The sequence below is a fragment of the Cyanistes caeruleus genome, chromosome 4 (assembly GCF_971803275.1).
Source record: "Cyanistes caeruleus chromosome 4, bCyaCae1.hap1.1, whole genome shotgun sequence".
NCBI classification, from domain to species: Eukaryota; Metazoa; Chordata; class Aves; order Passeriformes; family Paridae; genus Cyanistes; species Cyanistes caeruleus.
In genome coordinates this window covers 47380410-47407329 of record NC_141704.1, presented here as the reverse complement: position 1 = coordinate 47407329, position 26920 = coordinate 47380410, and the positions used below count along the sequence as shown (strand labels likewise).

Below are 26920 nucleotides of genomic sequence, written 5' to 3'. Positions count from 1 at the left end.
TGTTCCTACTCCAAAATTCTTTTCTGTTTTTCATATGAGCTTTTTATCATGAGAAACCTGTGTCACTGTGAGTACCTGGGGCTTGTAAAAACTGGACAACTACTTTTCTGGTGGGTATAATTACTTCCAAAAATGTCCTAATTCCAGACTCCATCAGAGCTTTAGTTCATAACTATGCAACAAATGCCTTTTTTAGATACCTATTCAAAACATTTGAATATTTTTCTCCTGTTTGCTTAGTGGTGACAGAATGGGCAGTTTTCAGTGTTTAAAGATGAACTAAGAGAAAGTAGAGTTTGCTGCTAGCCTTAAAAGAGCTTTGTTCCCATATTCTGCTTTCTCATATGTTTTCCAGTGTTACCTTAGACAAAAAGGCTAATGTGTGATTTAGTTTTAATAATAGTAACAACATAGAAGTTCTACTTCCCTGCCAGTGATGGCTTTGCTCTTGCATTTTTGATTATTACTGCTTTCATTGGTAGTACTAATTACATGACCTGTGTGAAAGTACAAAGACAAGATAAGTAATTTTTATTGCTGCATTTTTTGCGCATGTGTAATTAGTACTGGGAACAAAGGTCCTTAAAACAAGAACATTAGACTTACTGACTGGCTAGAACCCACATCATCTTGCCCCAAAAGCCTTGTTAGAGTCTCCTTTATGTGTACCTTTACATAAAGCCTAATTATAACCCTGACTCTAGTTATGGAGGAATGAAATCAGCTGCAACCAAGTCGTTGAAACCTCTGATAAAAACATGATATGTTCCTTGGCATGTTCATAATCATCTGGAAGAGAGTGCATTTGTCCCAGTGGGAGCTCTTCAAGTAGTACCAAAGCAAAACACTTCTACTGGCTTTTCATGGATGTCGTGGGAGAAAATGAGGCCTTGCAGAAGTTCTTTGAAGGTAGGACTAATTTCAAGAGAATCCTTAACAATTTTTGATGGCAGCAAAACCAGAAATTGTTTGGAGGTAATTGAGGAAGAAAGGAGAAAGAAAAAAATGCTCTGAAACCCAAAGCTGTATTTACAGTAAGTTATTGTGGAAGACAGTACCAGAATGAATTATTACAAATGGTACAGATGTGCTGCAGTGCCTTTTTCTTTGTGCTCTGGCCAGAATACCAAAGGGAAGGCAGACCCAGCAAAGACAGCAGTACAGGTGAGGTAATTGCCTTGAAGAAAAACTGGGAAGTGACTGAAGACTCATTGCAGTGTAACATTTCTGAAATCTTAGTGATTTTCTTGTGGTTAGAGATCTCACTTCCTTGTCAGTTTTAGCATGTTAGGTAAAGAAGTTTTCTTTCCACTAATGTTCTTGTGAAATAGCCTGATTGTAATTGTTAAAATGGTAATTGTGTTGGTATCCTCAGGACCCTTTGGAGGAGTTAGACTTGGATTTTTTTTGTCTTTTCTCTGGAATAACCTGTTCTCCCTTTTCTCCAAGACATTTTCTATTCAAGCTGGTCCAATTAGTTTAATAACTTTCTCTTATTTCACAATTCAGTTCCCAATAGATTCCGTAATAAAACTGCATTTTTTAGACTCTCTGATAATGTGTTCAAAGGCTTTTTACTTTTATATTTTTTTTGCTAAGTATTTTTTTCCCTTCCTCCACTTTGCACTTTGCTTTTTGTTTTTAATATGTTACCTGTTCTAGTCTAAGCTGCCTTTGTTGTATTTGTTTTCCATCTATTACCTATGCAGATATTCACTGATCTCAAAGTAACCTGAGAAACTACTTTTTCTGTTGTGATTTTCTTTCTGTGTTTTTTTCCCCTTCCCCTCTGTTGGCCTGAGTGAGAGGTGGCAACTGAAACTTTTGAATTTTAATTTCAAGCTAGGACAATTAAAAATTTGACCAAGGAAATACATTTAAGCCAAGAAATTTAATTTGGTGAGCTACAATCTAGAGCTGCTAGCCAGCAAATGTGTTTTTTATAGATGGTAGGAAGTTCATACAATGTTCCTTAAATTTAGTTTATGTCATGGAACTGAAAGGCTAACAAACTTTTTTTGGCTTTGCTTTTAGCAGCATAATTCTTGTTTTTATCAGGATTTAAAAAAAAATTTTTATAATTTTTACTTCAGCTCTTTTTGGAAAGTCTTTTGCCAGTGTGAGGGGGAGAAGTCCTGTTGATTCCTTTTAATTACAGGAAAAGTGAAACATCTTGGGATGTCATGTCCCTTCTGTAATGTGTGGCTCTGCTGTGTTCCCTTAGAATGTGACAAAGGTCTGCTAAGGCCATACAGTGTGCTGTGATGCTGTTAGATGGCTGAATTTCATTATCTGGACACAGATATGTGTCAAGGCTGCAAGAGCTAATCATTCAGCATGGAGTCAGCTCTCTTGCTGCTATAAACCATGGGTAAGTCTGAGAAGGGAGCAAGCTGAAGTTCAGAGATGGTTAGCCCTCTTTTCAAGCAGGGGTTGTGTTTACTGAACACAAAAGCAGTTTTAAGTAGTGGCATCTCTACAACTTGGCACTTCAGCTTGTGGGCTGGCTTTGTAACACTTCAATGAGGCAAAACCTCATGAAGAGTCATAAATTGCTAGTGTTGATTTGATGGTCTCTGATTAGTCATAGCAGTATTAGAACATTGTTTTTCGAGGCTGTGAAAAAACTGGATCTTGCAATATCAAGTGGAGAATGGTGCTATTGAGTGGTTCCTCAGTGGTTCAGGTTTGGCTTATAAATGCATGAGCTGGCAGTTAATGAATCTATAGATCTGCTTTGTAAGATGATTTGAAATTCATGAGCAAAGAGTCCCCTCTGCCCTGTGCTTTAGTTCCTTAGTGTGTATTTGTTGTGACACTCACTAGTAAGACAGAGTTGCATCTGCAGTATTGAAAGGGGACAGTCTGAAGCAGGATTTTTTTTTTTTCAAGGAAGTTGAGATAATGTTTGTTTTCCTGGCAATCACTTCTTTGAATAGTTAGATAGTTAGATATTAGTTAGACCTTTTAGATGAGATATTACTCTGGGATTTGACCTTGGCTTTTTCTCATTGAAGTAAATGGCTTTTGTCTTGTGTGGCTGGGAAGTTCTCATTTTTTTCTGTTTCATTTCACTTGCACATTAGAGAGAACATCTTCAATGCAGATTTTTTGGCCTATTTTGAAGAAATAGCATTTATTGAGTATTTATAATTAATAAAATAGTATTTATAATTAAAACATTTTGCATTTTAGAGTCAGTAAGTTCCTATTTGTCAAGGGAAAGGGAAGGTCAAAGCTCCTGGCTAGCTCTTTCGTCTGTGTGTGGCAGAACAACCTGTTCTTGCTGATGTTATCAATAGTTTGAGAGACCTGGTAGAAGGCCAGCCTAGTTATGCTATTGAACTTGGTCTTTCCTGTTGTAAGGTACTTTGACATGTCTGAAATGCATGTGCTTTGACTGTGCTGGCTGTCACCTAAAGAAATCTCTTCCTTACTGCAGTCATCTCTATATACTCAAGCTTCTGCATGGGTGACATGGAATATTGATTAGAATTTGTGGTAAATAATGAAGCCACTGAAGAAACATTAAAATAATACCCTTAAAAATATAACACTTAAACCCCAGAGGTGCTACATACCATTTTAAGGATGAGAGTTTGAAACAGGAATAAAAAATGAAGTGAAAAATATAAAATATTGATGGTAAGATTTGTTTCTATAGAAAATGTTACTTTGGGGGGAAAAAAAAAGTATATTTTAACACAAACTCGCTCCTTACAATTTGGAGTAACAGATCTTCCTGAAGTTGAGTAACCTAGGCTGCAATACCTCCTGGCTGGCTGCAGCTCATTTATACTTAGAACCCTGTAACTCTGCAGCTTGTGTCAATGACAACAGGTCTGTTCCAGTCGAAATGAGTTGGACTTTTGTGCACAATTTAAATGGCAACCAGTTCTTGGAGTCCTTTATCATGAAATAAGGGCCTGTAAGTAATAACTTACATCAGTGTCAGTCAATGAGGTGCAGCTGGACTTCCCATTGAGCGTATATGGTGGAGCTCATAAAGTGCTGAAGTGTCTGTAGATGGAAACCAGTTATTAGTTCTGAAGCAGAAACATATCCCTCAAGTTGCAAGGCTTTGTAGCAAACATGTATTTGTGTGTTCAGCAAGCGTTACTGAACCCTGACCCTGTTCTCTGTGCTGTTTTTACGTCTTGAGCTGTATAGAAGGATTGTTTCCTGTGTAAAGTAACATATTTTAACACTGATCTTACTACAGATGGCTGGACTTTGCTGGAAGCTTCCTGGCATCCTCTTCTAATGTCAGGAAATTATTAGTTTAGTATTTATTTTTAGTCAATACTATTTCACTGTCCCCCATTCTTCACTCTCCATTTAGATATCACTGAAAACGAGGCAGCCAATTTAAATGCAGATATACATAAGGCTACATGAAAATGTTGGGAGAATTGATCAAGGTAGGTTTTTCAGGGATTGAGATGTGGTCACAACACCATAGAGTCAAGCTGAGGAGCCAGGTGACGAGAGCCTCATGTCTGGAGGAAAGAAGGGGATTTCTGCCAAAGAGTACATGCCAAACTAAGAGGCTGGAGTTCATACTTCTCCTTGGGGGCCTGCGTCTGGGTATTAGGGACAGGCTAGGCGAGAACTGACAGGGGAAACAGAAGACAGTGGAAGAACTGACAGGTTTTAGACTTGGAGATCAAGCAACAGAAGTATCAAGCTGACAAAGAAATGAGAAAAATACATAGTTATTTGCAGCCTGTGCCTACAGTGTGTGTTCTGCAAACATCTGTGTGTGAGCCCCCTGCCATGGCACTGCCTTGTTCTTTCACCTTCTTTGCATTTGTTGAGTAGTCCACTGCACAGTGACACCGAAGTTGAATGTGTCACTCAGTGCAGACTCTCCCAGAGATGTCTGGGCACACTGCAGCGTGAACTGCAAGCTGAGTGCAAGCTGATGACTGAGGCTGCTGACTCCACATACCCTCCAGCAGCTCTTGGCCAGGCACATGGTTCTGTGCAGGAAGCTGTGTCCACAGAGGCCACACCGCAGGGCTTGTCCTGCCACATAGCCTCAGGAAAAGCACGTTACATCCAGGTGAGGGACTGTCATGCATACTGCCCATATCTGTTAAGTACTTACTGTGATCAAATGCCTGTGAAATGGATGCCACCATTTAAAAAAAATTTATGTATGATCCAACAAGTCCTCCTCTGCTGAAACAGGTGCCAGTGCAAGCATGTGATTGATACCACTGGCTTGGCAAGTACATTAAGAAAGCTCTACAGGGCAGCAAAATGTACCCACTGTTCCATGTACCTGCGTCACAGACACTCATTAGTGGTGCCCTGTCTTCCTGGTGTGCTTCCTTCCTCTCCCAGCTCTGCTTATTCTTTCATTCTCCTCCTCTCCATTTAGCTGTTCATGCAAAGTTGAGACATTAAGAAGAAATGATAGCTATTTCTGTTATCATTACTTAGCAACAGAGCTGATCTCTGGACTGTGGGATGTCCATTTGAAAGGCCTTGTCCATGTTTGATTTAGAGCTGTATTCTTTGATTCAAAAGAGCCTGTCTCTGATCTTGGTCAAAATAAAGAATTTTTGCTTGTGTGGTACAGGACAAACATTTTGAATTTGACTTCTGGCCTCAAGTTAGCAATGAAATTATATCAATCTACATGAGGGTTTGGTGGTTTGAACAGGAAGAACAGGTGGGGTAAAAGAAGGTGATTGAATAATTTTCCTGTGGACTAAATTAGTAAAAGGAGAAGGGTTTGTAATTCAAGGTAGGGGGACCCTACATTCAGACATGAAGAATGAAAATATGAGAATCCGACACGTTTGAGGAAGGTTGCTAAGGAAAGCCAGGCCCTTTTACAGTCTCTAGCTGGTTTTGCAAAGTAATCTGTTCTGCTTCCACAATTTGTGTGTTCCAATTCTGCTGAGATAAGCTAGTGGGCTGCACCTATTGAATCTGTTCTCTGGTGTGCATGGGACAGGTTTGGATACAACATCAATACGTTGAGGTGCGAGGATCTATCAGTAGCACACCTCCAAATTGCTATCCCCCAGTGAAAGGCAGTCAAAATTAAACCTGCAGCACCAACAAGTAAACAATACCTAGATTAATCTATGATGACAAAGCAATTTGGCAAATGTTTATTAGCAATATGGATTTATGTGGATTAAGACAGACAAATGAGCAAATCCTGTGCAAGGTGGTGGATTTTTAGATTCTGCTTGCATGAATGTCCTTTCTAAACACTGGATCAAGAGGGAACAGTATCATACAAAGGCATCAGAAAAGGAACTGAAGCTGTATTAGGGTAAGTGTCCTATGCACGGTAGTACAGTGAGAAGACAGCAAATGCACCAAAGGCAGTGACTGCTCCTCGGTTCAGCGGAAGCAATTAACCTTTTGTGTTCTCACGTGCTGCTGTCAAACTGAGGGGACATGGTTGGTGTCAGACTCTAGGACTGAGCCTCACAGCTCTTGATGTGTAGGCTTGTCTATTTTATCATGTGTCAAGTGGGACAGAGGCACTTGCAGCTTGAGCATGAATGTCAAGGTCCTTATCTTGTTTGCATTCTGACTGGCCACACCTGTATTTATGGAAGGCTTGCTGCAGAGGTGGGGAGCCTGCAGAGCAGGGCTGCTTGGCTGGGTTTTTTAATGAGTGCCCGTTGACAGTCTGCAAAAGTTGTCATGAATTCCGGAAACTTTATCATCATAAAATCTGTTTGTAGCCTTCAGTTACTAAGCAACAAAGGACAAAGTACATTTAACATATTAGTGGGCTGGTTTTTTAGGCAGAATAAAAGGAAGGCACAAATCAAACATTTTTAAAGCTTTATTTGGGCTTTATTTAAACTCAGACAGTGGATTTTTAAATGGAGTTTTAAATCAGAAACTCACTTGCAGTACTTGTGAGTAGTAATGCACCAAGTGGATCTATGTAACACAATGTCTGAGCTTCAACTCAACAAACTGTTTAGACCTCAGTGTAAAAGAGTTGGAAATTATCTTCAGAACCCTTTTTCTCAGTTGTAGACTAGGGTACTTGTTCCTCCTGCTGGAGTAATTCCCTGAAGCCTTAATGCCATGCATTCAGTGGTGTTTGTCCAGTGCTGCACTGTCATCTGCAATGCCCCTGCACGTTGTTAAGTACTCTGCATTCCTCATCATCCTTTTTCCCAGACTGACTAAACCAGAAGCATAATGCTTTTGTTTCACATGAGACAGGACAGATTTGGTTTTCCTTTGTGCAGGACCATTGGCAGCATCACTTATTCAGAAACACTGACAATTCCCTCTGAATTTCTGTCTTTTTTTACTTTTAACCTTAGGGCAAGATGTCCATGGAGCCTTGGAAAACCCCATGGTGGATACAAGCCTGTTGGAAGAATTCATTGGTAGTGACATAGAGTTTGGAACTTTGTAAGTATTATAGCAACATGTACTTCCTGTCCTTAGCCACAGCTCTTCAATTGTTTTAATTAGTGCCGTGATAAAATCTGAGTTTCAAGAGGATTGTGGCTCACTTGGCATTGTTTCTTGAAGCTGCACAGGAAGACTTAGAAAAAATGGACTAAGTGATTTCAGTAATGGAAACACGGTTGTCTTCTTGCTCTACAGAATGAATGATAATGAAGTCTGTGTTGATTCACTGCTGTTGAGCTAATTGTGACATTAAATGCAGAGCTGTTACTTTAACGTTCCTGTAAGTGCTAATTTACTGTTTGTATACAGAGTAAGTGATAAAACTGAGACTGCTGTATAATAAATTGAGAAGACAATGGAAGTTTTCCATTTGAAGGTAGTAGAGCTAATACTTGGTTCAGAGCAGAAACTGTCCATCAGTCTCTTTTGAGATTAGCTTTAAAACTATCAAAGGATAGATAGTGCAAAGGCTTATGGTCAAGGGTGGAAAATTATGTAGTATCGATCTATTGAAGACCTAACCCCCAAATCTTTCATCTAGACAACTGTCAGATGATTGCTTCAAGGCAAAATACTATTAATAGGCACTTGCCAAGAAGCATGGCAAGAAGGGATGTTTTAAAAATAATTAAACATGGAAGTTTTCATTCTAGACAGACTCAACAGCACATGTTTACTTAAAGTGGGCCAAACAGGCTCCTTCCTGCTCTAAATCATGAATAATGAATTGATTCTCTTTGCCCACACTATAAAAATAAAGAAGAATGAAGAAGAGGTTGTATATAAATATCCTTTATTTTTAGAGTGATTAAATGTGTTTTAGGTTAACATTATTGAACTCCCGTATGACAACTTTAAAATGTTATTACTTTGCTTTTATACACAAAATATAGCAAAAATGTAAATGTGAATATATATGCTATTATTTAGCTTAAGTATGTTAGATATTATAGTTACAGTGCTACAAAGTACTTACATGCAAGAAAACCATCTGTAAAACTGTTATGGATTTGGAGGCTGAACAGGATTTTGCACTAATACTACAGTCCTATTTCATTATTTATAGAATTAAGAATATTTAAGAATCATTAGATCTATACAGGTCACATTATTAACCATTTGTCTGTAGTGCAGAAAATGTGTGCATAAATAGAATAAAATCTCATAAAAGAACATGTCAAAATATGTCAAAGGAGAAAACTATTAAAAGCCTCCATATATACATAAAAAATGCAGAATCCCATAATGTCATCTGCAATGAGAAGGGTGCTGCTGCCACCAAGGTCTTGGGTGTACCTTGAAATTTCCATTAAAGATCATCATCATTGCATCAGAAAGGCCATCAGCATTGCATTTATTCTTCTCTTACATCACAAGTGAAGCACCATGTGATTGCCTCATCTTTTCTCACAATAATATCTTCCATGTTATTAGTGAAAGGAGAAAAGGGGTTGCCATGTCCTTTGCTAAGTAGGCATTTCATTGATATACTATGTTTGTAGTGTAGAATAATTTAAACTACAGATTATTTTCCTTCAAAAAGCACAGTATCAGTTTCAGTAAAGAGATATATATGGAATATACCCCTACTACCTCTTCATAAATACTTTCTCCTAGAAAGTGTGTCTCTATTTTACTGAAATAATCTATGTTAAAGCAGAAATCAAGTACCCAAGGCAACATTTGAAGCCAGAATATGAACTGATTGTGCTGAAGGGAAGGTTTAGACTTTTATGTATGTATCTTTTCAAATTTTACAAAGCTCAATTGGAATTCAGTATATATGGATCATGTATCCCACTGGGAAAAAAAAATAAATATTTCCTAACTATTCAAAGTTGAAAACAAGGCTTAGAGTGTAGTCATGGTATTTAAAAGCATCAGAGAAGGAAAGCATCTATTTTGAAGGAAATTAAAGAATATTCTAATGTGGAGTTTTTAAATTAATTTTTAAAGAGGAGCTGTGTGGTTGAAGCTAACCCAAAATGCAGGGTTGTGGATGTTAGAAGACCAAGAAGCAATACAATTAAGAAATGCAGAAGCACATGTCAAAAGTAATAGTCTGTAACCAAAAATGAAACTGCTGTCTTTACACTATCCAAACTCAGAAGTACAAAATCTGAAGGGGAAACAATAGAGAAAATTTTACCATTGATGCTTGAAAATATTTGCACTGTGTGTGTGAACGTGTCTTTATTATGATTATGTGTCTCTTTAAGGAATTTTATTTTATTAGGCTTCTGTTAGAAAACTCAGCTTTGGTAAAGGAGGTGTGTCTCATTAGATTTCTGTCATCCTTCCTCTGCTGCAGCATTTTTAGCATAACATGCATCTTGAGACTTGTGCTTCAGATTAGGCTTCAGAGCAGTGTTTGAGCTGACAATTCATAGAAATACCTGAAAGGACTGATATACCTATTTCTTGAACCTCCACCTATTCCAAATGTAACAGAAGAACCCTCTGTAGCTGCCATAAATGGCAGCAAGATGGCATAGGATTTTCTCTTCCTTAAGAGACATGAAGATGCCAAAAATTTTTAACCTTTAGTCTAGAGAGAATGGGGCTTAAATCCTTTGTGAGCACTATATGTTGAGAGTCACTGGTGTGACTGGAGGTAACTGAAGAACCAGTCATGAGAAGGAGTATGAAAGTCAGCAGGTTGTGAAGGGAGAATTTGGGTGACAAGGGATGGGGGATCAGGCTTTCCTGCCTGGCAGAAAGCACAGGACCACAAGAGATGGGCTGATGAAGTGTAGATGACATTGCTCCTGTGAGAAGGGCAGCAAACATGTTGAGCAATGCTTCCTGAAGACCCTTGTCAGTAGCCTGGTGGTCCCCCCTTCACTTGCTTTCAGCATTAGTTGTTGTTGTCCTCCATGTCTTGTTGCAGTAGAAATTAAAATCTCTTTTTCATCCCTAGGCAAAGCCAATTGCCAGACTCCCCGCCAGACTCTGGATCAGAACCATGTTCCCCACCACAGCTACAAAGTAGGTGACATGAATTTGGCCTCTCCCAAGCTTGTAGGAAGATCTTCAGCTCCTCTTCCTTGTTCTTACTTTCTTATCTGTTTATTTCCTCCAGCCCCACGGTATGGTGCCGTGTGGCCCAGTGGGCTTCAGCCTCCGCTCCCCTGCCCATCTGTTGGGGCACCCAGCAAGCTTCCCTGCAGGTTCATGGAGACTTACTCTGACCACAGTGCCATGGGCTATCCTTGCAGCTTCTCCCAAGGCTGCTGCCTGAAGACAGAAAATGCTGTGACTCCATGGAATCATTCTACATCCCCCAGCTGTTTGGGTTTTAATTATTCATACTTCCAGCCTAATGCAACTCAGATTTCTGGGTAAATGATAAAGCTTTTATGCAAAGGGTGGGACATGCCAAAAACGGTAGAACTGATTTAAGACTGGTTGTAAATCCCTGTGGGTGTCGAATTTTCCACAGGATGGCAGTGTTTAGACATTTTTGAGGTTTCTTTGAAACATCTTGATTAGGGTTTAGATTTGAAGTAGGAATGCATTTCAATTTTAAAATCAACAGAAGAAATCAACAGATTTTTCATAACTCGATTATAAAAATATTGAGGTGTTTTGCAATACCTGTTGTAGAAATTTGTGCATGAGGATCTTGTAAGTGTTCTAGCAAATGACACAAGAGAAAATAAGTTGTCATATCTATGTAAGCAAGTGAAGCAGTAATCATATACTATCTGACATATTAACCCACCAAGTGTTCTGGATGCTCTATTATTTAAAATGTTGTGGTATTTTAATATTAACTGGGAAAAAGTAAAATTATTCAAGATAAAAGCTGTGATTTTAATGCCAATGTCAGGAAACTAAACACCTGCCACTTATGCACTGTGGAAATTTTTTAATGACATCAACTTCTTTATTCATGAAATTAAAAAGAAAAAAAAAGTTTTGGAAGAAAAAAATTGGATAATTCAGTTTTAAATACCCACCAGCAGTCTCCTTCCTCAGCAAATCATAATTTGGATGACAGTGCAGTTAAAATTAGATGAGAGGTACCTGTGTGTTCTTTTGTTATGATTCTGTAGTATCTAGATTTAAACTTATAAATGACTAATGCAACATGTGTTTTTATAAAAGTATTTCTGCAGCATCAAGCAAAAAAAGGAAGCTCTCCCAATTACTAGGAGATGGGATTGATTCTCCAGTGCAGTCTCAGGATTCCAGACAAGGTGAGCAAATGTGTGAAGAGGAAATTTAATATTTTACACCATAAACAAGTGAATACTTGAGGAGCACAGCTCCTTCTGGCTCAGAAAAGGTAATTGTATTTATTAATATCTGTTCTCCACTACCTGGTTTGGAGGAATTCACCTTTTTTGAATACCAGGATTTATTTATCTTTGGCAAAGAGAGAAGAGCTCTTCTTAGAGGTTCATGTTTCCGAAGGCTTTTCTGGATAGAATATTCTGCCCTTTTTCATATGTGAACCTCTGCTATAGAGATGATAATGTTTTGCTTACTTTGCTTGGCACTAACTTGACTGGGCAAAGAAACCATTTTGGGTCAGCTGAACAGGGAATTAATGGTGTGGATGAACAAAGAGATTGCCAATTTCCATTATCTCCTCCACTCTGTTTTTTTTCTACAAAGTGTATGCATAAGCAAGCTTGGTAAAAACGGTATGTTTTTTCTCGCCCCTTCCCCATATTGGTTTGGTTCATTATTTATCAAGAAAAGAAAATAAGCTTATATCAATTAACACAAAAACCTTATCAGGCATGTACAGAAATGAATCAGCATCTGTGAAGTGTGAGGCTTTCTCTGAATGAACAGTTTGTAACAACCAATTTACTTGAGGAATTTTACCCATGTCTGTTAGTGAAAAATCCAAGTTGCTTGTTATTTCTTCGGAGTAAGTTATTTGTCAGCATCAAATCAATCTTTTTAGAACACTTTTAATGAGTAGCAACTCAATTTAGTAGGTTGCTTTTCCTTTGATATCTTTTGTTTAATCAGTGTTTTATTGATTGTGGCTAGTCCTCTGAGTCAACCACTGCTGAAAAGACAAGACAAGCAGACACTTCCGTATCTAAAATTGCTATTGCTGTTTTTAGTACTGAAAGATACAGCTTTGAAACAAGCTCTCTTTGGGTGTCATTCTTAATAAAATCTCACTGGCTCCTGCATTGGAAAAAGAACAGAGACATGGGTGAAAATGGCATGGGGGTAATTTAGAAGTGAGGTGTGAATTTCTTTACTGTGGTGTTTTTATATCTATCTAATCTATCTATCTTTACTCTGCTGTAGGTAAGAACTGAGGGGTCTTGCAAATGAAGCTTGGGCCTGAAGTGATTCTGAAGGCTCTGCCTTACTGTGCTGCCACTGGCTGTGGATTGATCTTAGTTACATGCTCAATGACATATTTTCTCCTGTCCTTCCTGCACTCTGTCTCTCTTATCACATTCTCCTCTGTCTTCATAAAATGTATAATATCTCAGAGAGCTGGGGTTGGCCCTGTCTGTCAAAGAATTCTCTAATGTATAGGCAGAAAGCAGCAAGGAGATCAGCCAGACGTAGTGGTGAATGTGCTTGCTATTGGAAAACTGTGCCCCCTGTAGTATATCCTTCAATTCAAATCTGTAGTAGAGGGAATGGGAAACAAATGTAATTATTTTGCTCAATTGCTTCTTGCAGTATTGCAGATGTACAGTTCAATTCTTAGCTTTCCTTCTTCTCCCCCTCCACCCCCACAAAAGGAAACTATTCATCCTTTTGGAGAGAATAAAAAATAGGAAGTGCTACTTGTGTACTATTTTGCAAATCAAGAAAGCTGAAAATTTTATTTTCTAGAGCAAGAGAATATAACACAGTCTTGTGGAATAACTGCAAAGGATAATCTAAATATATATGCAGTGCATTTGTGATTTACATGTATGTGCATTTATGTAAATATATTTATAAAAATGTCTATGCAGGATTTTTGGCTAGTCCCAAAAGAAATAACTGAATTATCACTATCTCTCTACAGCAACACTAAAGGACTGTGCTGCTGATGTGCAAGAATATGACAGTGATGGACAAAATGCAGCTTTGGAAAAATGCTGTCAAGCTCTTACATGGCAGCCGTATCAAATTTCTCAGTGGAACAGCTTATTTGACTCTAATTACGAAAAACTGTAAGAACTGATGTTTGCACTTGAAAAAAGATTGTTTTCTTCTGGGTTTTTTTTCCCCCCCCCTTTTTTATCTGTTGTTGTAGTTTTGTAGGAATAAATGATACATTTGGCGTCCCTTGTCCTTCTTGGAAATAAGAACAGACAAGGAAGTATAAAAAGTATGATGAAATATGAACTTGCAGGTGTATCAGATAAGCTGAACTAGAAACGCTGGTTAAAATTAATGTCAGGTTTTCTGATTTCCCTTCAGGGATTTAGGGGCAAAAGAAAAGCAAGATACCTGGTAACTTTTGTTTATTTTGTCAAATGCATTGGGGCAAGTAATTACTAAGCATATGGCACCTTTACCTTTAGTGGTATAAAGCATTACAGGAGAACATTAGAAGTTACCAGTATTACTTCTGGGCTCATGCAACTTAATTCTTAATAATTATAGATGTGTGTGTGATGTGCAACTGTTTAGTCAAAGATTTAGAGTTTTCCTGTGTTAATCAAACTGTAAATAATTTTTTTTGGCCACATGATCTGGAAAAGATCATTCCAAGTTCACTTTACATCCCTGATTTTCTCCATTCTAATATTTAGCATATGAACCCTTTTAACAAATTCACCCTTTTCTAAAACATCTGCCTAGTTTTTCAGGATTGGTGCAAAAAATTTGTCACTGCCTATACAGGACTAACACAGCACAGTAAATTTTAATGCTCCTCTCGCCCAACCTGCCAAAATATCTCATGGGAGCTGGGTACATCCCAGTGTCATCCCTGGACACTGATGTTCCCTGTTTGCACCCGGGGGGTAGGGGCATTACACATCTTACTATGTCCCACACAACCCTTCTCCTCAGGTATTGATTGACACAGCAAGAGAGCAGACCTTTACACTCCTTGGGAGCTGGATGGGCCCAGAAACCTCCAGCTGAGTTTGTGATATGATTATTCACTCTAAATGGAAGTGGCTTCCAGTTCCTGTTGCACTTTTAGTCAATGACTACATGAAGGCTGTGTGCTGATGGCAGGAGATGGCTCTCCTGCCACTACCCAGCTACTTGTTGCTTCCCATACACCTAAAATTGAGGTTCCAGATGCATTTCTTTGTGAACAGAGTCTATGTGATGCTGAACAATAAAGCATCCCAATACACGCTCTGTTGCCATTACTGTGGGAGGGGATTGAGGTGTTATTTACAGAGGAAGTCAGTATTGCTTTTAAGTGAGGTCAATGGCAGTGCTGTTGTTCCAGGATGCACTGTAATTACAGCACATTGCACAGATTTTCTGAGGAGTGATCCTGTATTCTGTCGGCCTCAAAACACTCACATGCTTCTCATTGCTTAGTGTAGATGGATTGATCCCATGCCTTCAAATCACTGCCCCATTTGAGGGGTATTTCTCAGGTTAATTATTATTTTCCATTTTTTTCATACAGTACTTGAATGTCTTAGTTATTTCATTTTCACAACAAAAATGCTGTTAGCTGAGGTAGATTCATTAGAAAAGGTTACCTTTAATTCTGCCCTTCATTGTGTCTGCTCAGCACATTCTTGGCCCTTGTGGTGGGACTCTGTCCCAAAGATGTCTGAAGACTTAAATTTTGAATAGAAAGAGGAATTTGAAGCATATTTCTACTAGGGATGCTTGTGTGACAGGGATATCTGTTGCTGCCTAAAAGATATTCCAAATTTGGCTGTACTGCTTGGTAAGACTCATCATTCTTTTTGCACTGAGAACGAAATATATGTTTACTCCTATTTACTATAAATTACATACTCAGAAAATTATAATATGAAATTGCTCTTTGAGAGCCATTGTTCCAAACACTGCAGCTTGGAGATCTGGACATTTGTAATTTTGCTTCTCAAGCTGCTTGCCTGTGTGTAGGCAAATAGTCTGAAATTGCATTAAGAATATCAGCTAATGAACTTGCTGACACCTAAATATGAAAAACTACTTCATTCCCTACTATGAAATATATTCATTTCATATATAAATAAAAAAGAATTACCCATTTTAGAAAAAAAATGAGGAAGTTTTACTTCTTTTATAATGAGGGTTTGAGATGGTAGAACCTTCATTATAATTTTGAATATGAAGTAACACACGATTTAGTAATTTTGAAGTAGTTACAAAGTAATTTTCTCTTTATTCCCCATCCCAGGTAATCAATAGTTGTTTGAAAGGGGGCTTCTGTTCATAATTCATAAAATAATAATAAAGTCTGTATATTTCTTATGAAATCTGTACATTTTGATTTTTCCAACTATTACTGGAAGAGTAATGAAATCCATATTCAGTAATTGTGTTAATGAGAGGTTCTCAGTAGCATCATACAAGATTATCATTATCAAACTTCCATTAACAAGAAAAGTCAATGTCTATATAAGAGAACCTTGCTACGTAGTTCTGTTATTTCAGAATTATCCACTGCTTAAATCAGGGGACTGGAAACATTGTTGGGATGGTGAATTCACTGTCTCTAATAGAAAGATCTTTTGGTACCTTCCCTTGTTTACTGTGAATTACAGAGACAGAATACTCTTGCTCTTTGGGTGACGAATTGCCCTTTGAAGAAATAAAATACAGCTGCTTTAGCCAGAATAGGATGGACAACTTATACTCAGGCCAGAGGGTTGATACCGATAGCTTTTCTTTTAGCTTAAGTAAAGCCCTATTGGAATCCCAGCAGCTTCTGCAGAAGCACTTGCTGTGGGAACTTGTGAACAAAGTGGGGAGTCTTGTTGGCTCATTAGCTCGTTGTCTGCAGACTGCTGTTTGTAGCAGTGTTATAATGAATGACTGAATACATTAAAAGGTTGATTTGTGGTCCTAGGTGCACACAGTTCCTTTATATCTGATTTGTAAGTGATGGTTATGTAAGCCTCTCAGCCTCTGGTTTCCAAATATTTTGTGTTCAGACTAAAATTAGAGGACATTTTATATGTGTTTTTATTTTTACAGCTTTGACAGTCTAAGAAGAAAATCCTGGTAGAACTGGTGATTATAACAATGTCTTTTAGTCCAGTTTTGTCACTAAAAATCAGATGGATTTTGGACCACATTAAAAAAAAAGGAGCTCAAGATGTCACTCAAGTATGTTGGTACTTAAAGTTGCTATTCCTTCTCCTTGTTTTTGTAGACCTGCTGTAGGATATCACATTGTCACAGACAAAGGATTTAACTTTTCAACAGCAGATGATGCCTTTGTGTGCCAAAAGAAGAATCATTTCCAAATCACAGTTCATATTAGAATCATTGGACATCCAAAATATGTCAAAAGTCAGCAGGGGAGGAAACCAATAGAAACGTTTTACTTGAAAGCTTATGGAATTAAGGCAAGTGTGTCTTCTCTTTGAGATTATTACTTTTAATTGTCCATGTAATGAGGTAAATAATTGAAGTGAACTCTTTTCTTAGTAATTTTTGACCAAGAACATGTAGCTATCTTATGTAGGTTCTGTTCTCATGTTGAATTCTGTTCTCATCTGCATTTATGCTTGGGCACGGAATGAGTCAATAACAGTCTGGATTCAAAAAGCATTTTTTTCTTTTGTAAATTAATGCACTTTGTTTTGTTTTTTTTCTCTCTCAAATTACATCTGCAGAAGGACTTGGGTCTTCAGATTAGATGTCAATTATCAATTGATCAGGAGTCAGTTCCTCTATTAATTTCTATGTCATTCCACTATAAATGAGTGCATTTTCACTGTATTAGGAACAATTTGCCTATTAATGTCTATTTCAATTTTTATGAGTTCTAAAATTTAATATTCTTGTAATTTTTGAAGATTATTTTTGTTTTATAGGTGGAAGCTCCAAATCAAACAATTCTTATTGAACAATCTCAATCAGATCGAAGCAAAAAACCTTTTCATCCTGTTAAGTAAGATTTCTGAGAAAATTATTCCATCTTGTTCCAATATGTATGATTTGTTTGAAATATGAAGCAGTTGTTGGAACCTCACAGTAGCTCTGAACCAGTTTTCTGATTTTTATCCAGATTTCATTGAGGTTGCACAGATAGAATCACAGTAGTAATAAATACCTGATCACACTTCAATAAGGAAAATTTTCAACAGCTTTTCAGATGTGTTAAGTATGTATGTTCAAAATATTTAGATTCAACTAGAAACACTCTTTTACACTTCTTAGAGCTGTATGGCAGATGCATTTCCAATCTTAAAAAATGTCAGAATGTTCCTGTCCTATGTAGGCATGAGATACATTTACAGTGCTTTTTAAGGGGGAGTGACTCTGCTAGAAACACAGGTGCAGCATCTATCTGGAGCTCTGCCATTCCTGAGCATTTAACTCACTGGCAGAATCAATGTTTATTCTTCTGGCATAAGTTTCTTATGTTGGAGCTGCTCTGTTCTCTATAAATAATTAAATGAACTTTATAATACAAAGAGAGAAGACAGTGTCAAGTTAGGGCAGTGCTGGGATAATGGCTGCACTATATTATCACCGAAACTGAACTTTGAGCTTGGAAGAAGAGCTTGATTTTCATTAAATTACCTCTCTCATGACATTTTTCTTCCTTTTGTGTACTAACAAATAGATTTTCTGTATATGTAAATTATTTTTTGTGTGACTGTTTGGTGAACCGTAATTTTATCTATACAGACCCTTCATTTGTATTATTTATCCCTTACTAGATGACTACCACTATGTATTTGAGACATAGGTGTCTACTGTGTGCTTCCAGACATGTCAATTAGGTGCAGATGAAAAGGACAAGCAGTAAGATCTCTTAGTTTTACTGTGGAAATTCAGGCCCAATAATAAGCAAGCAGTTATTAATCCTGTCAAGAAGCAAATAGCCATCCGATTGAACACATACAGTTTTATTATATTCAGGACTGAGTACAAACAGACCAAGAAACATAAGACTCTTATTACTAAGAACAGTTTCCTACTGCTGGTGTTTTATCCTGTTTATCTCCTTGATGCAGTCACTGTTGTTAATACATTTTTAGAAACCAGGGTTACTGCATTTTTACTGGGGTTCCTCTGTTTTATCCATTTGTCAGTTTTTCTCAGAACTGTTTTAATGAGTTTGCAGAGACCTGGTTTGAGCAGATAGCTCTCCAAATACTTACTTCCCTGATCTTGTTTCCTTTTCTGTTTTAGAGTTGATCTGCCAGGGGACCAGATAACTAAAGTAACGCTGGCACGGCTGCATTTCAGTGAAACAACAGCAAATAATATGAGAAAAAAGGGGAAACCTAATCCTGATCAGAGGTATTGCTACAGCTAGCTGGCCTGTAGAAGCAGAAAAGAGAGTGTCTACTTTAGAATGGAGCCAATGTTTGTTAAAAATCACTGCTACCAAATCTGTGGGTTTTTTTTCAAATTCTGTCATGCTTTTAAGCACTTGGTGTGTGCTTAAAAGCTTCTTTTGCTGCAGTCACAGCATGATATGAGAATAAAACTCAAACTTCATCCTCATAGTTAGAGATAGTTTCAGGAAGTCATAGCCAGAATAATGGCTGACAAAATTGGGAAGCTAAAAAAAACCAAAAAATGATAATTTTCTTCTGAAGCAGGAAAGGTTTTCATCTTTGAGGCTTCATTATTTAAATTAACAAAAAATACTGTATTGTTTTCTAATTTGCAGTGATTATGGGGTTTGTAAAAGCATATTTCTTAAGAGTTAAGGAAATACTTTTTCTTTCGTATTGTAAGAAATACATTTAACAAACATTGTCTATTGTTTTATGTATCAATAATAACAGCTGTATTTAAAACTCTTTGTTTCTGTGAGAAAGAATTACTTTAATTATTGTCTTGATTAAATCAATTTCAAATTAGATACTTCATGCTGGTAGTTGGACTGTATGCTGTCTCTCAGGACCAGTTCTACTTACTATCTGCAAATGTCTCTGAAAAGATCATTGTGAGGGTAGGTATAAATTTGTATTACTTTCATGTAAAAGTATTTACTGTTTTGATATTCACAGGAGATTGAGGGGTCATGATTCTTGGGGATAAAAATTACCACTGAGTCAAAAAGATTGAGGAAAAAACCTACAGTTGCACATTATATGAGTATGTTATCTTTTAATTACCAGAAATTAAAAAATAAGTAAAGCTATGGAAGAGCTTTAAAAGAAAGCTTGTTATGAGTTCCAATACAAAAATATACTTATCTTTCCAGACTATTTTTTTATTTGTGGTGAAACAATTTACTTCACTGGCCAGGAATTTTGTAAAATCTTTCATTAGCTAGAGTCTGTGTTTTCCAAGGAGGATGAGAAGGAAAAAAAAGTAAGGAGAGAAGGTCAAGTAGCTCAAGGAAGTTTAAGACCCATAGCTTTGCTTTTCCTGTGTGTTTCCAGAGTGCCCCACCTCTCAATTTGATGAGATTAGCTCATGAGATAATCTCTGATGAGATTATATAAGTAATACAGGTTTCAAATTAACAAAAGGAAGAATAATCTCTTTTCCTCTTAACTGTTATTTTTCAGTTGCCTGGTTCACAGAATGTTTTTCTTTTAGTACTCAGCTTTAGCCTGCAGTTAGACTCAGAAAAGAGGAAAAACCCAGATCTGTAGTGTAACCAGAGCTATGCAGAATTAGGGTTAGGAGAGAGAGAAAACACAGAGCCCCAGAATGAGTGGGATTGCAAGGAGACTGCCAAAGGAAGGTGAGGGCTGCTGAAAGTTTTCAGTCCTGGGCCCTTTTTCTTGTGGTGGGTGGGTGGTTGCTGATGTTTGAACTGGGCATAGTCTGGAGTTACAGTTATTTCTAGGGTGAATACTATGTATAGGGCTTAGAAAGATAGGAGTATGTAAGGTGGGAAATATGTGGCAGGGCTGCAAAAGATGGAGAGGGTGTCTGGTAGACTGCAGTCCACTGAACTTTTTCATGTGGATCAGTTGAAGAGCTGCTTTGTGTTTGCATGGACTCTTTCTAGCCCTTGGTTTATGGAGAGGAATAGGCTTAGCATTTTGGCTTGGAGTCAAGCAAGACCAAAAGTTCTGGTGCATTAAGTGGAGCTGGGAGGAGGCTACTCAAAAAAGTTGAGGACTGTCAAAGCTTTTAGTCCTGGCATTGTTTTTTTGCAGGCTGTTTCTTGCATCCTTTTTGGCAGCCCATCATTTGCCTAGGCTTTACAGCTATGGTCTGGTTTGGCATTTGGGTTTGGAGAGAGCAAAAGAGCAAATCTCCAGCCTGTGGGGTGTTGCTCAGGGGTTTCCAAAGGAAGATGGGGGCTTTCAGATGGTTTCAGTCCTGCCTCCTTTTTCATCTGAGCATCCTCTTGTGCCATAAACCCTCTTTCTGTACTTAAAGATAGGTTTCTGGGGGGCATTTTGGCCCAGAGCTCATTTCTGGGTGGAGCTGTGAAAAGGCTTTGAAAGAAATGTGTGGAGTTCAGCAGTTTTCTGCCCTGCTGAGAAGTTTTATCATCCTGGCTGCTGCTGTGTTTTTTTTTGCTTCAGAATGCTGAAGCAGTGTTTGCATCATTCCTACATACATTTTATAGTTATTTTCCTTTATTTGTCCATTAATTTCCATAATCTTGTCTTCATCTGAATTTCTCTTTCTGGATCTGACAGTGTTACAGATATTACATTTTGGGGAATCTGTTGAATTTTCACATTTGTCTCATACTTGTTACTTTACAGGATACATATATTTTTATGAAAGATTTAAAAATTTACATTTCCCCACTATTTTTAATATTAGATTCTTTTGAAATTTCAAGGGAAGAGGGCTCCTTCAAAGTATGTGAGACAGTTTTTGAACAGGAATTCACGGAATGAGATTTTTCAAGCCTAGCAACTGTTTCAGACAAAGGAAAAAGAAGGCAGTAAGGCAGAAAGATCAAGAGGCTCTGAAGTGGTGAAAATATCAACAGGAGAGATAGAAGGGGAAAAAAAAAGTCATTTTCTAGCTGTCTAACAGGGCTTCAGTGGCAGAGAGAGTCAGCCTCTGGCTACCTTAAAGTGGCAAAGCCATGCAAATGCACTGCGAGAAAAAGCAGCTCATCTTCGGGCCCTTTATACACTCCAACACAACAAAGCTACCAGCTGAGCTGTGCTTGTCAGACATATCAGATCATGCTCCAATTGTGACAAACAGTGGTGAGTACACAGTGCCAGGCCTTGTAGCTGGCAAAGCCTTGTGAAAGCCTGGCTTCTTTTTATCGTGATTCTGCTTTGGCCTGAATTCAAAGTTAAAACAAAAAACAAAAAACACCCCAAAACAATAAACAACCCAAAATTATCTATTGAAATCAAATGTCTTTTCTTGTTTTACACATTCTGTTGTTTTATTGGTGTTCTTTAAAAGACCCTGTTTCCTTGACATGAAATTTTTAGTATGAGTTAATTTAAAACATAACAGAGGATTTTATGAATCACGTGTGTTTAATCTCTGCCTTGCTTTCTCTTTTCTGATTTCCAGTCTCAGCTAAAATTTAGTGGTAGGTAAAGAATGGTTATGTGGTATAATGTCAAAATTTGGAAAGCTTTGGACATTGTCAATTTAGCTTAAGGTGCTAATAAAGTAGAATTCAAGGGAAAAAAGCATGAAGCCAGTGCTCTGTGAGCAGAAACACTTAGAAGTAACTCCACTCTGTTTTTTTCTGTTAGTGTGTTAAAATACTCTTGAATACAATTTCAATATTTAAGATTTGGCTTTTCATTATCTCCACATTTCTAATAGAATAAACAACAGTGTATCTATGCTATACTGTATCTTTAAGCAAAAAATTTTGTTCCAGGCATCTAACCCAGGGCAGTTTGAGAATGACAGTGATGTACTGTGGCAGCGAGGACACATTCCAGAGACAATAGCCTATCATGGTCGAGTAGGAATTAACACAGATGCACCAGATGAAGCGCTGGTTGTCTGCGGAAACGCCAAAGTTATGGGCAGAGTCATGCACCCATCTGACAGCCGAGCAAAACAGAATATCCGGGAGGTGAGGGCCTTGCAGTGTTTGGGGCACTTCTGTTTGCACCACAGCACGTGTGGATCATTGTTCTGGCACGGGAAGCAGCTCCTATATCTTGGCTGTGCTGAAATGCTGGCTTAAAGAAACCATGGGCATATACCATTGTGCCCTGTAGAACCATCAGCTAGACTTTGGAGAAGGCTCTCTGCAGAAGCTGGGAGTTGTCAAACAGAAGGGGAGCTGGCACTAAAATTACAAATAGCATTCTGGTGGTGGGGAATGGGAAGGTTGTCTGTATTTTTCAATGTGATGATTGGCCAAATAACTGTGTCAGGCTAGTTGCTCTCTCAGTGGTGCCCTAGATGCCGTAGTCATAGATTGCTTAGTGCTTCAACATGTAAATCTTGGTGTTTTTCCAACTAGGTCGATACAAATGAGCAGTTAAGAAGAATAACACAAATGAGGCTGGTGGAATATGACTACAAGCCTGAATTTGCATCTGTTATGGGAATAAAAGATACCCATGAAACAGGTATAAAGTCAGTTCTGTTCCCATTTTTCATTAACATCTACTGATATTTATTGTGCCATAGTGTCTTTTAATATCCTGCTATTTCATCCTCATTTTTTAGATTACCGTAATCGCACACTTTGCTGTGTACCTCTTGCGGTATAAGAATGCAAAAATTAGGTATTGCTTGTAATTTTACAGCCTCTGTTTCAATTTTTAAAGATGGAAAATTTATTTTCCAGAAGTTTAATGAGAATGAAGTATGTGCTTACAAACAACTTTGTTCTTTCTGCAGAGAAATGAGAATTCTAAAGGTTTCTGGGTTTTTTTTGTGTAATGGAGAAAAAAAAACCCACTGAAATTCTGTATTTTCCTACCACTGAGAAATTCTAGATAATTTTTTTTGCTTTGCCTGTAGTTTTTAGAATGGTCAGCAGGTATGCCAGTGTGTTTCCTGACATTTTTGTTACTTCCTGAACAGGAATAATAGCTCAGGAAGTGAAGAGGCTTTTACCTGAAGCGGTTAGAGAAGTTGGAGATGTTGCTTGTAATGATGGAGAAAAGATAGAAAACTTCCTCATGGTTGACAAGGTATGGTCTTGAGGGAGAAAGCGGGGATGTGTGTTTAGACTGTTCTTTCATGTGGGGAGCTATGAGCACATGCTGTGCCCCATAAAAAGCTGTAGCCCCCACGTGTGTTACAGAAATGGTGTTCAGCAAATTGAGAAAAACTGAACTGCCAGCTGTTAGTAAAGGGCTGAATCTTTTAACAACAAGAGGTGGCTATATTAAAACTGATTACAGTACTATATAAACGTACAGTTAATAAGAAAAAACCCTATCTTTTCTGAATAAAAGTGGATAGTGATTTCATAGCATTGGTTCAACAAGTCGTACTTTAAAGCATTCTTTTGTGTTTAAGTGTTTCAGTTAACTAAGTGATTCCACAAGTGAATTGAGCGGTGATGGCCTTCAATTTGTTAAATAAAAACTTCCTTACTTTAATCCTGGTATTACCTCTACATACCAAATCCAAGTGCTAGCTCTGTGTGTATGGAGTTTTGTTTTTGGCAATCCAAAATGCATTTTATAGGTTCAAAATCATCTGCTCTGAAATGGCACACAGAGGTTGGGAACACTCCTGAGATATTACCCTGTGTTCTCTTCTCCTCCTTTTCCTGTAGAAATACAGGTGCCAGGGACTGTCAGTCACAGAGTCCAGTCACACAAGGCTGCACACATCACTTGTCTCAAAGCAGCCCCTCTGCTGAGTGCTGGTTCACTGCATGCCAAAGACCACTTCCCAGCTTTTTCCCACTTGCAGCTGATAATGAAAAGAGGGAGGTTTTAGAGAAAGGGGACCTTATCTTGTCTGGGTGATGTCATGAACACAATCCTGCATTCATTATCATAATGCATTCTTTCATTATTCTATAGAAAACACAAGGTTACAGCACCAAACTTGGAGAAAATGTCTATAAAAATATTTTATTTCACTTGTCATCTTTTGATAGGCTATAAATAATTTATAATTCATAGGTTAAATCTTCTAGGTTGTATTCTATATAAAAGAAGTATGAATTAAATACCTCAAATAAAGCTATGGAAGGAGCACTTCTGGAGATACTGTTGAAAAGGTGACTTTTAGAAAATTTGCTGTATTTGGTCAGTGTTCCAGCCTGTAGCTGATTTCTAGATGCTAGTAGAAGAGCAGTAGTGGTAGGTGACTCCAGGTTAGTTTTGCCCTTTGGGCCTTCCTATTATATAGTACGACAGCTGTAGCATCATTTGCATTTCTGAATGCCTCCAAAATTTCTTTGGCATAGTTCAGTTTTTTGTCTGGCAGAAGTTTAGGTTGGAGAATTGAGCTTTTTATTCATATGTTTTCCTTGCTGAAATATCACACAAAATGCCATCTCTGACAGTGCCTCACAGCACTGCTGTTTGGGCCCATCATGTTCCCTTTCTTCTCTGTACCTTGGGTCCCTGGAGGGTGCTTGCCAGGATGTCTTCCAGGGATGTAACATACAAATGGAGAATGCCTTCCTTCTACTCATCCCTGCAGGGTGTGATTCTGCTGTGTATGTGGCCCAAGCAGGAATGGGCTGTCACAGCAATGGCTTTTTTGCTGCTTAGCGTTTTCTTGACTACTTGTCTAGACCTGGATCTGGGATTACTTCACAGGCACTTTGGTGTTTTAATATAGTCAGATAAATCTGTGCTTTGTCCTCTTTCTCCTAACGCTTGTGACAGAGCATACGAATGTCAATTCCACGACCTTTGGGGTGACAGGATCAGGAGAGATCTGTGTCTAACAGTTTAAGATGTATGTTGAATTCAGAGATTTGGAACATGTCTTATTCAGGTGGAACATCTGCTTTAAGTTTCTGGAGCTCCCAGCTCCAGAATAGCTCAGCAGCTTGAATAGTAAAAGGCCAGTAAATTTTTTTCATTCAGTTTAGCAAGTGACGAGACCTTGAACTTTGTTACCTCATATTCCAAGTTTATTTCCAGATAAGCAGGGTGTTGGCTGGTGCTGTGTCTCTGTCAGTTTGGAGCTGTTGAATTAATTGATTGCATTACACGTTTGAACTTGGCTCTGATACTTTCTAGAGAAATGTCTCAGCTATGTGCAATTTGTTTGAGTTAGAATCTTCTTCTCAGTCACACTGTGTTCAGTACTTTGTCACTAGAGGGGCAGTAAAACTCTGATCAATTTTCTTCCCCTCAAATAGAGTATTCCTTCATTTTGTGAGAAGAGCAATTTTGTCAGCTAGTTGAAGCCACCTAGAAGCAATTCATGCTTGATTTTAAGACAATGGAAAGGGAAGCTGCTACATGTCATTCATGTGACAAGTGTCCATGTAAGTGATTTCACAGTTCTAGGTACGAGAGAGCATTTTGAAGTCACTTTTTATTTAAATGGGCTGTTGGTATTCTGGCAGTAGGGAAGCTTGTGACTTGCCACTGAAACTGTGCTCTGATTCTGATTCCATTAAATGCTGTCTGGTTTTGTGGAATGCAGTCGCCTTTAAAAGAAAGGTATGCATGGCTTTTACATGATGAAAGACAAAACTGCTTTTACCTTACTTCTGGTAACTTGACTAGACTGGAACACTTAGCAACATTAACTGCAGTAATAGCTTCATCCAATGACATCAGTCTGTACATTAGTATGAGAAAGCCATTCTTTCAAACATAGCAAACAAAGTACTCTTCCACTGTGTTCCTCCAGTGGATCAGTAACTATTTTTTACTCAGAAATGGATAAAATACTGCCTGGATGGTTATACTGAGGGCTTTTCCAGCAGCAGACTGATACATAGATGATAAGCAGGGGTAGGAGAATAGGAGGCTTTTCCTGGGTAAAATATCCAGAAGGAGTAAATGGAGGGTGTCTGAACTATTTTAGATGCAGAGGTGATCATATTATTAGAACCTACAAGAATCCTGTAAGAGACTGGAGAGGCTGAAGAGGAGAGCAAAATATTATGCAATCACAGCTTGATATCTGGTTTGGTTTTTAATCTGTCTCACTTATCTCTGTGTGATTAACTTTGTGTACAACAGGGATAGAATCTCTGGTTTGTCTGAGCCTATCTAATGCCTCTAGGGAGATGGTTGGATGTACATTTTGCTAAGGGATTCTAAAATGTTCAGCTGCAGCATTAAAAATCAAGTAGTAGAGGCCTGTTGAAACAGTGTTAAGGTTTCAAAACAGTATGAAGGTAAAATACAGTTTAAATTCTTGGTGCAAAAAGCCTTTTAGCTTCTTCAAATTTTTCTGCAAGTCCTCATTTTCAATTTACTGAAAATTAATGTCTAGCAAAAGGGTTTTATGGTCATACATGAATGACATATATCTACAGTGAGATAACTTGTGTTTATATAGGTGAATTCTGCACTTACTTCTGCTTGTTACATCTGCTTGATCGATGTACTGTGTGTAT

General features: G+C 38.0%; 1 protein-coding gene across 2 annotated transcripts in view; it reads left to right on the top strand.

Moving 5' to 3' along the window:
* The first annotated feature begins 770 nt into the window (after window positions 1–770).
* The window catches only part of MYRFL (myelin regulatory factor like), a 37627-nt gene continuing 11477 nt past the window's right edge, over window positions 771–26920 (top strand). For both annotated transcript variants that reach the window (XM_023932029.2, XM_023932023.2), the window contains exons 1-13: window positions 771–909; window positions 7317–7407; window positions 10331–10398; window positions 10493–10751; window positions 11521–11612; window positions 13412–13559; window positions 16694–16889; window positions 17361–17437; window positions 18688–18798; window positions 19369–19459; window positions 22286–22486; window positions 22883–22991; window positions 23452–23561. In XM_023932029.2, coding sequence (XP_023787797.2) covers window positions 864–909; window positions 7317–7407; window positions 10331–10398; window positions 10493–10751; window positions 11521–11612; window positions 13412–13559; window positions 16694–16889; window positions 17361–17437; window positions 18688–18798; window positions 19369–19459; window positions 22286–22486; window positions 22883–22991; window positions 23452–23561 — 1599 coding nt within the window. In that variant the 5' untranslated portion in view covers window positions 771–863. The remainder of the gene's footprint in view (window positions 910–7316; window positions 7408–10330; window positions 10399–10492; window positions 10752–11520; window positions 11613–13411; window positions 13560–16693; window positions 16890–17360; window positions 17438–18687; window positions 18799–19368; window positions 19460–22285; window positions 22487–22882; window positions 22992–23451; window positions 23562–26920) is intronic.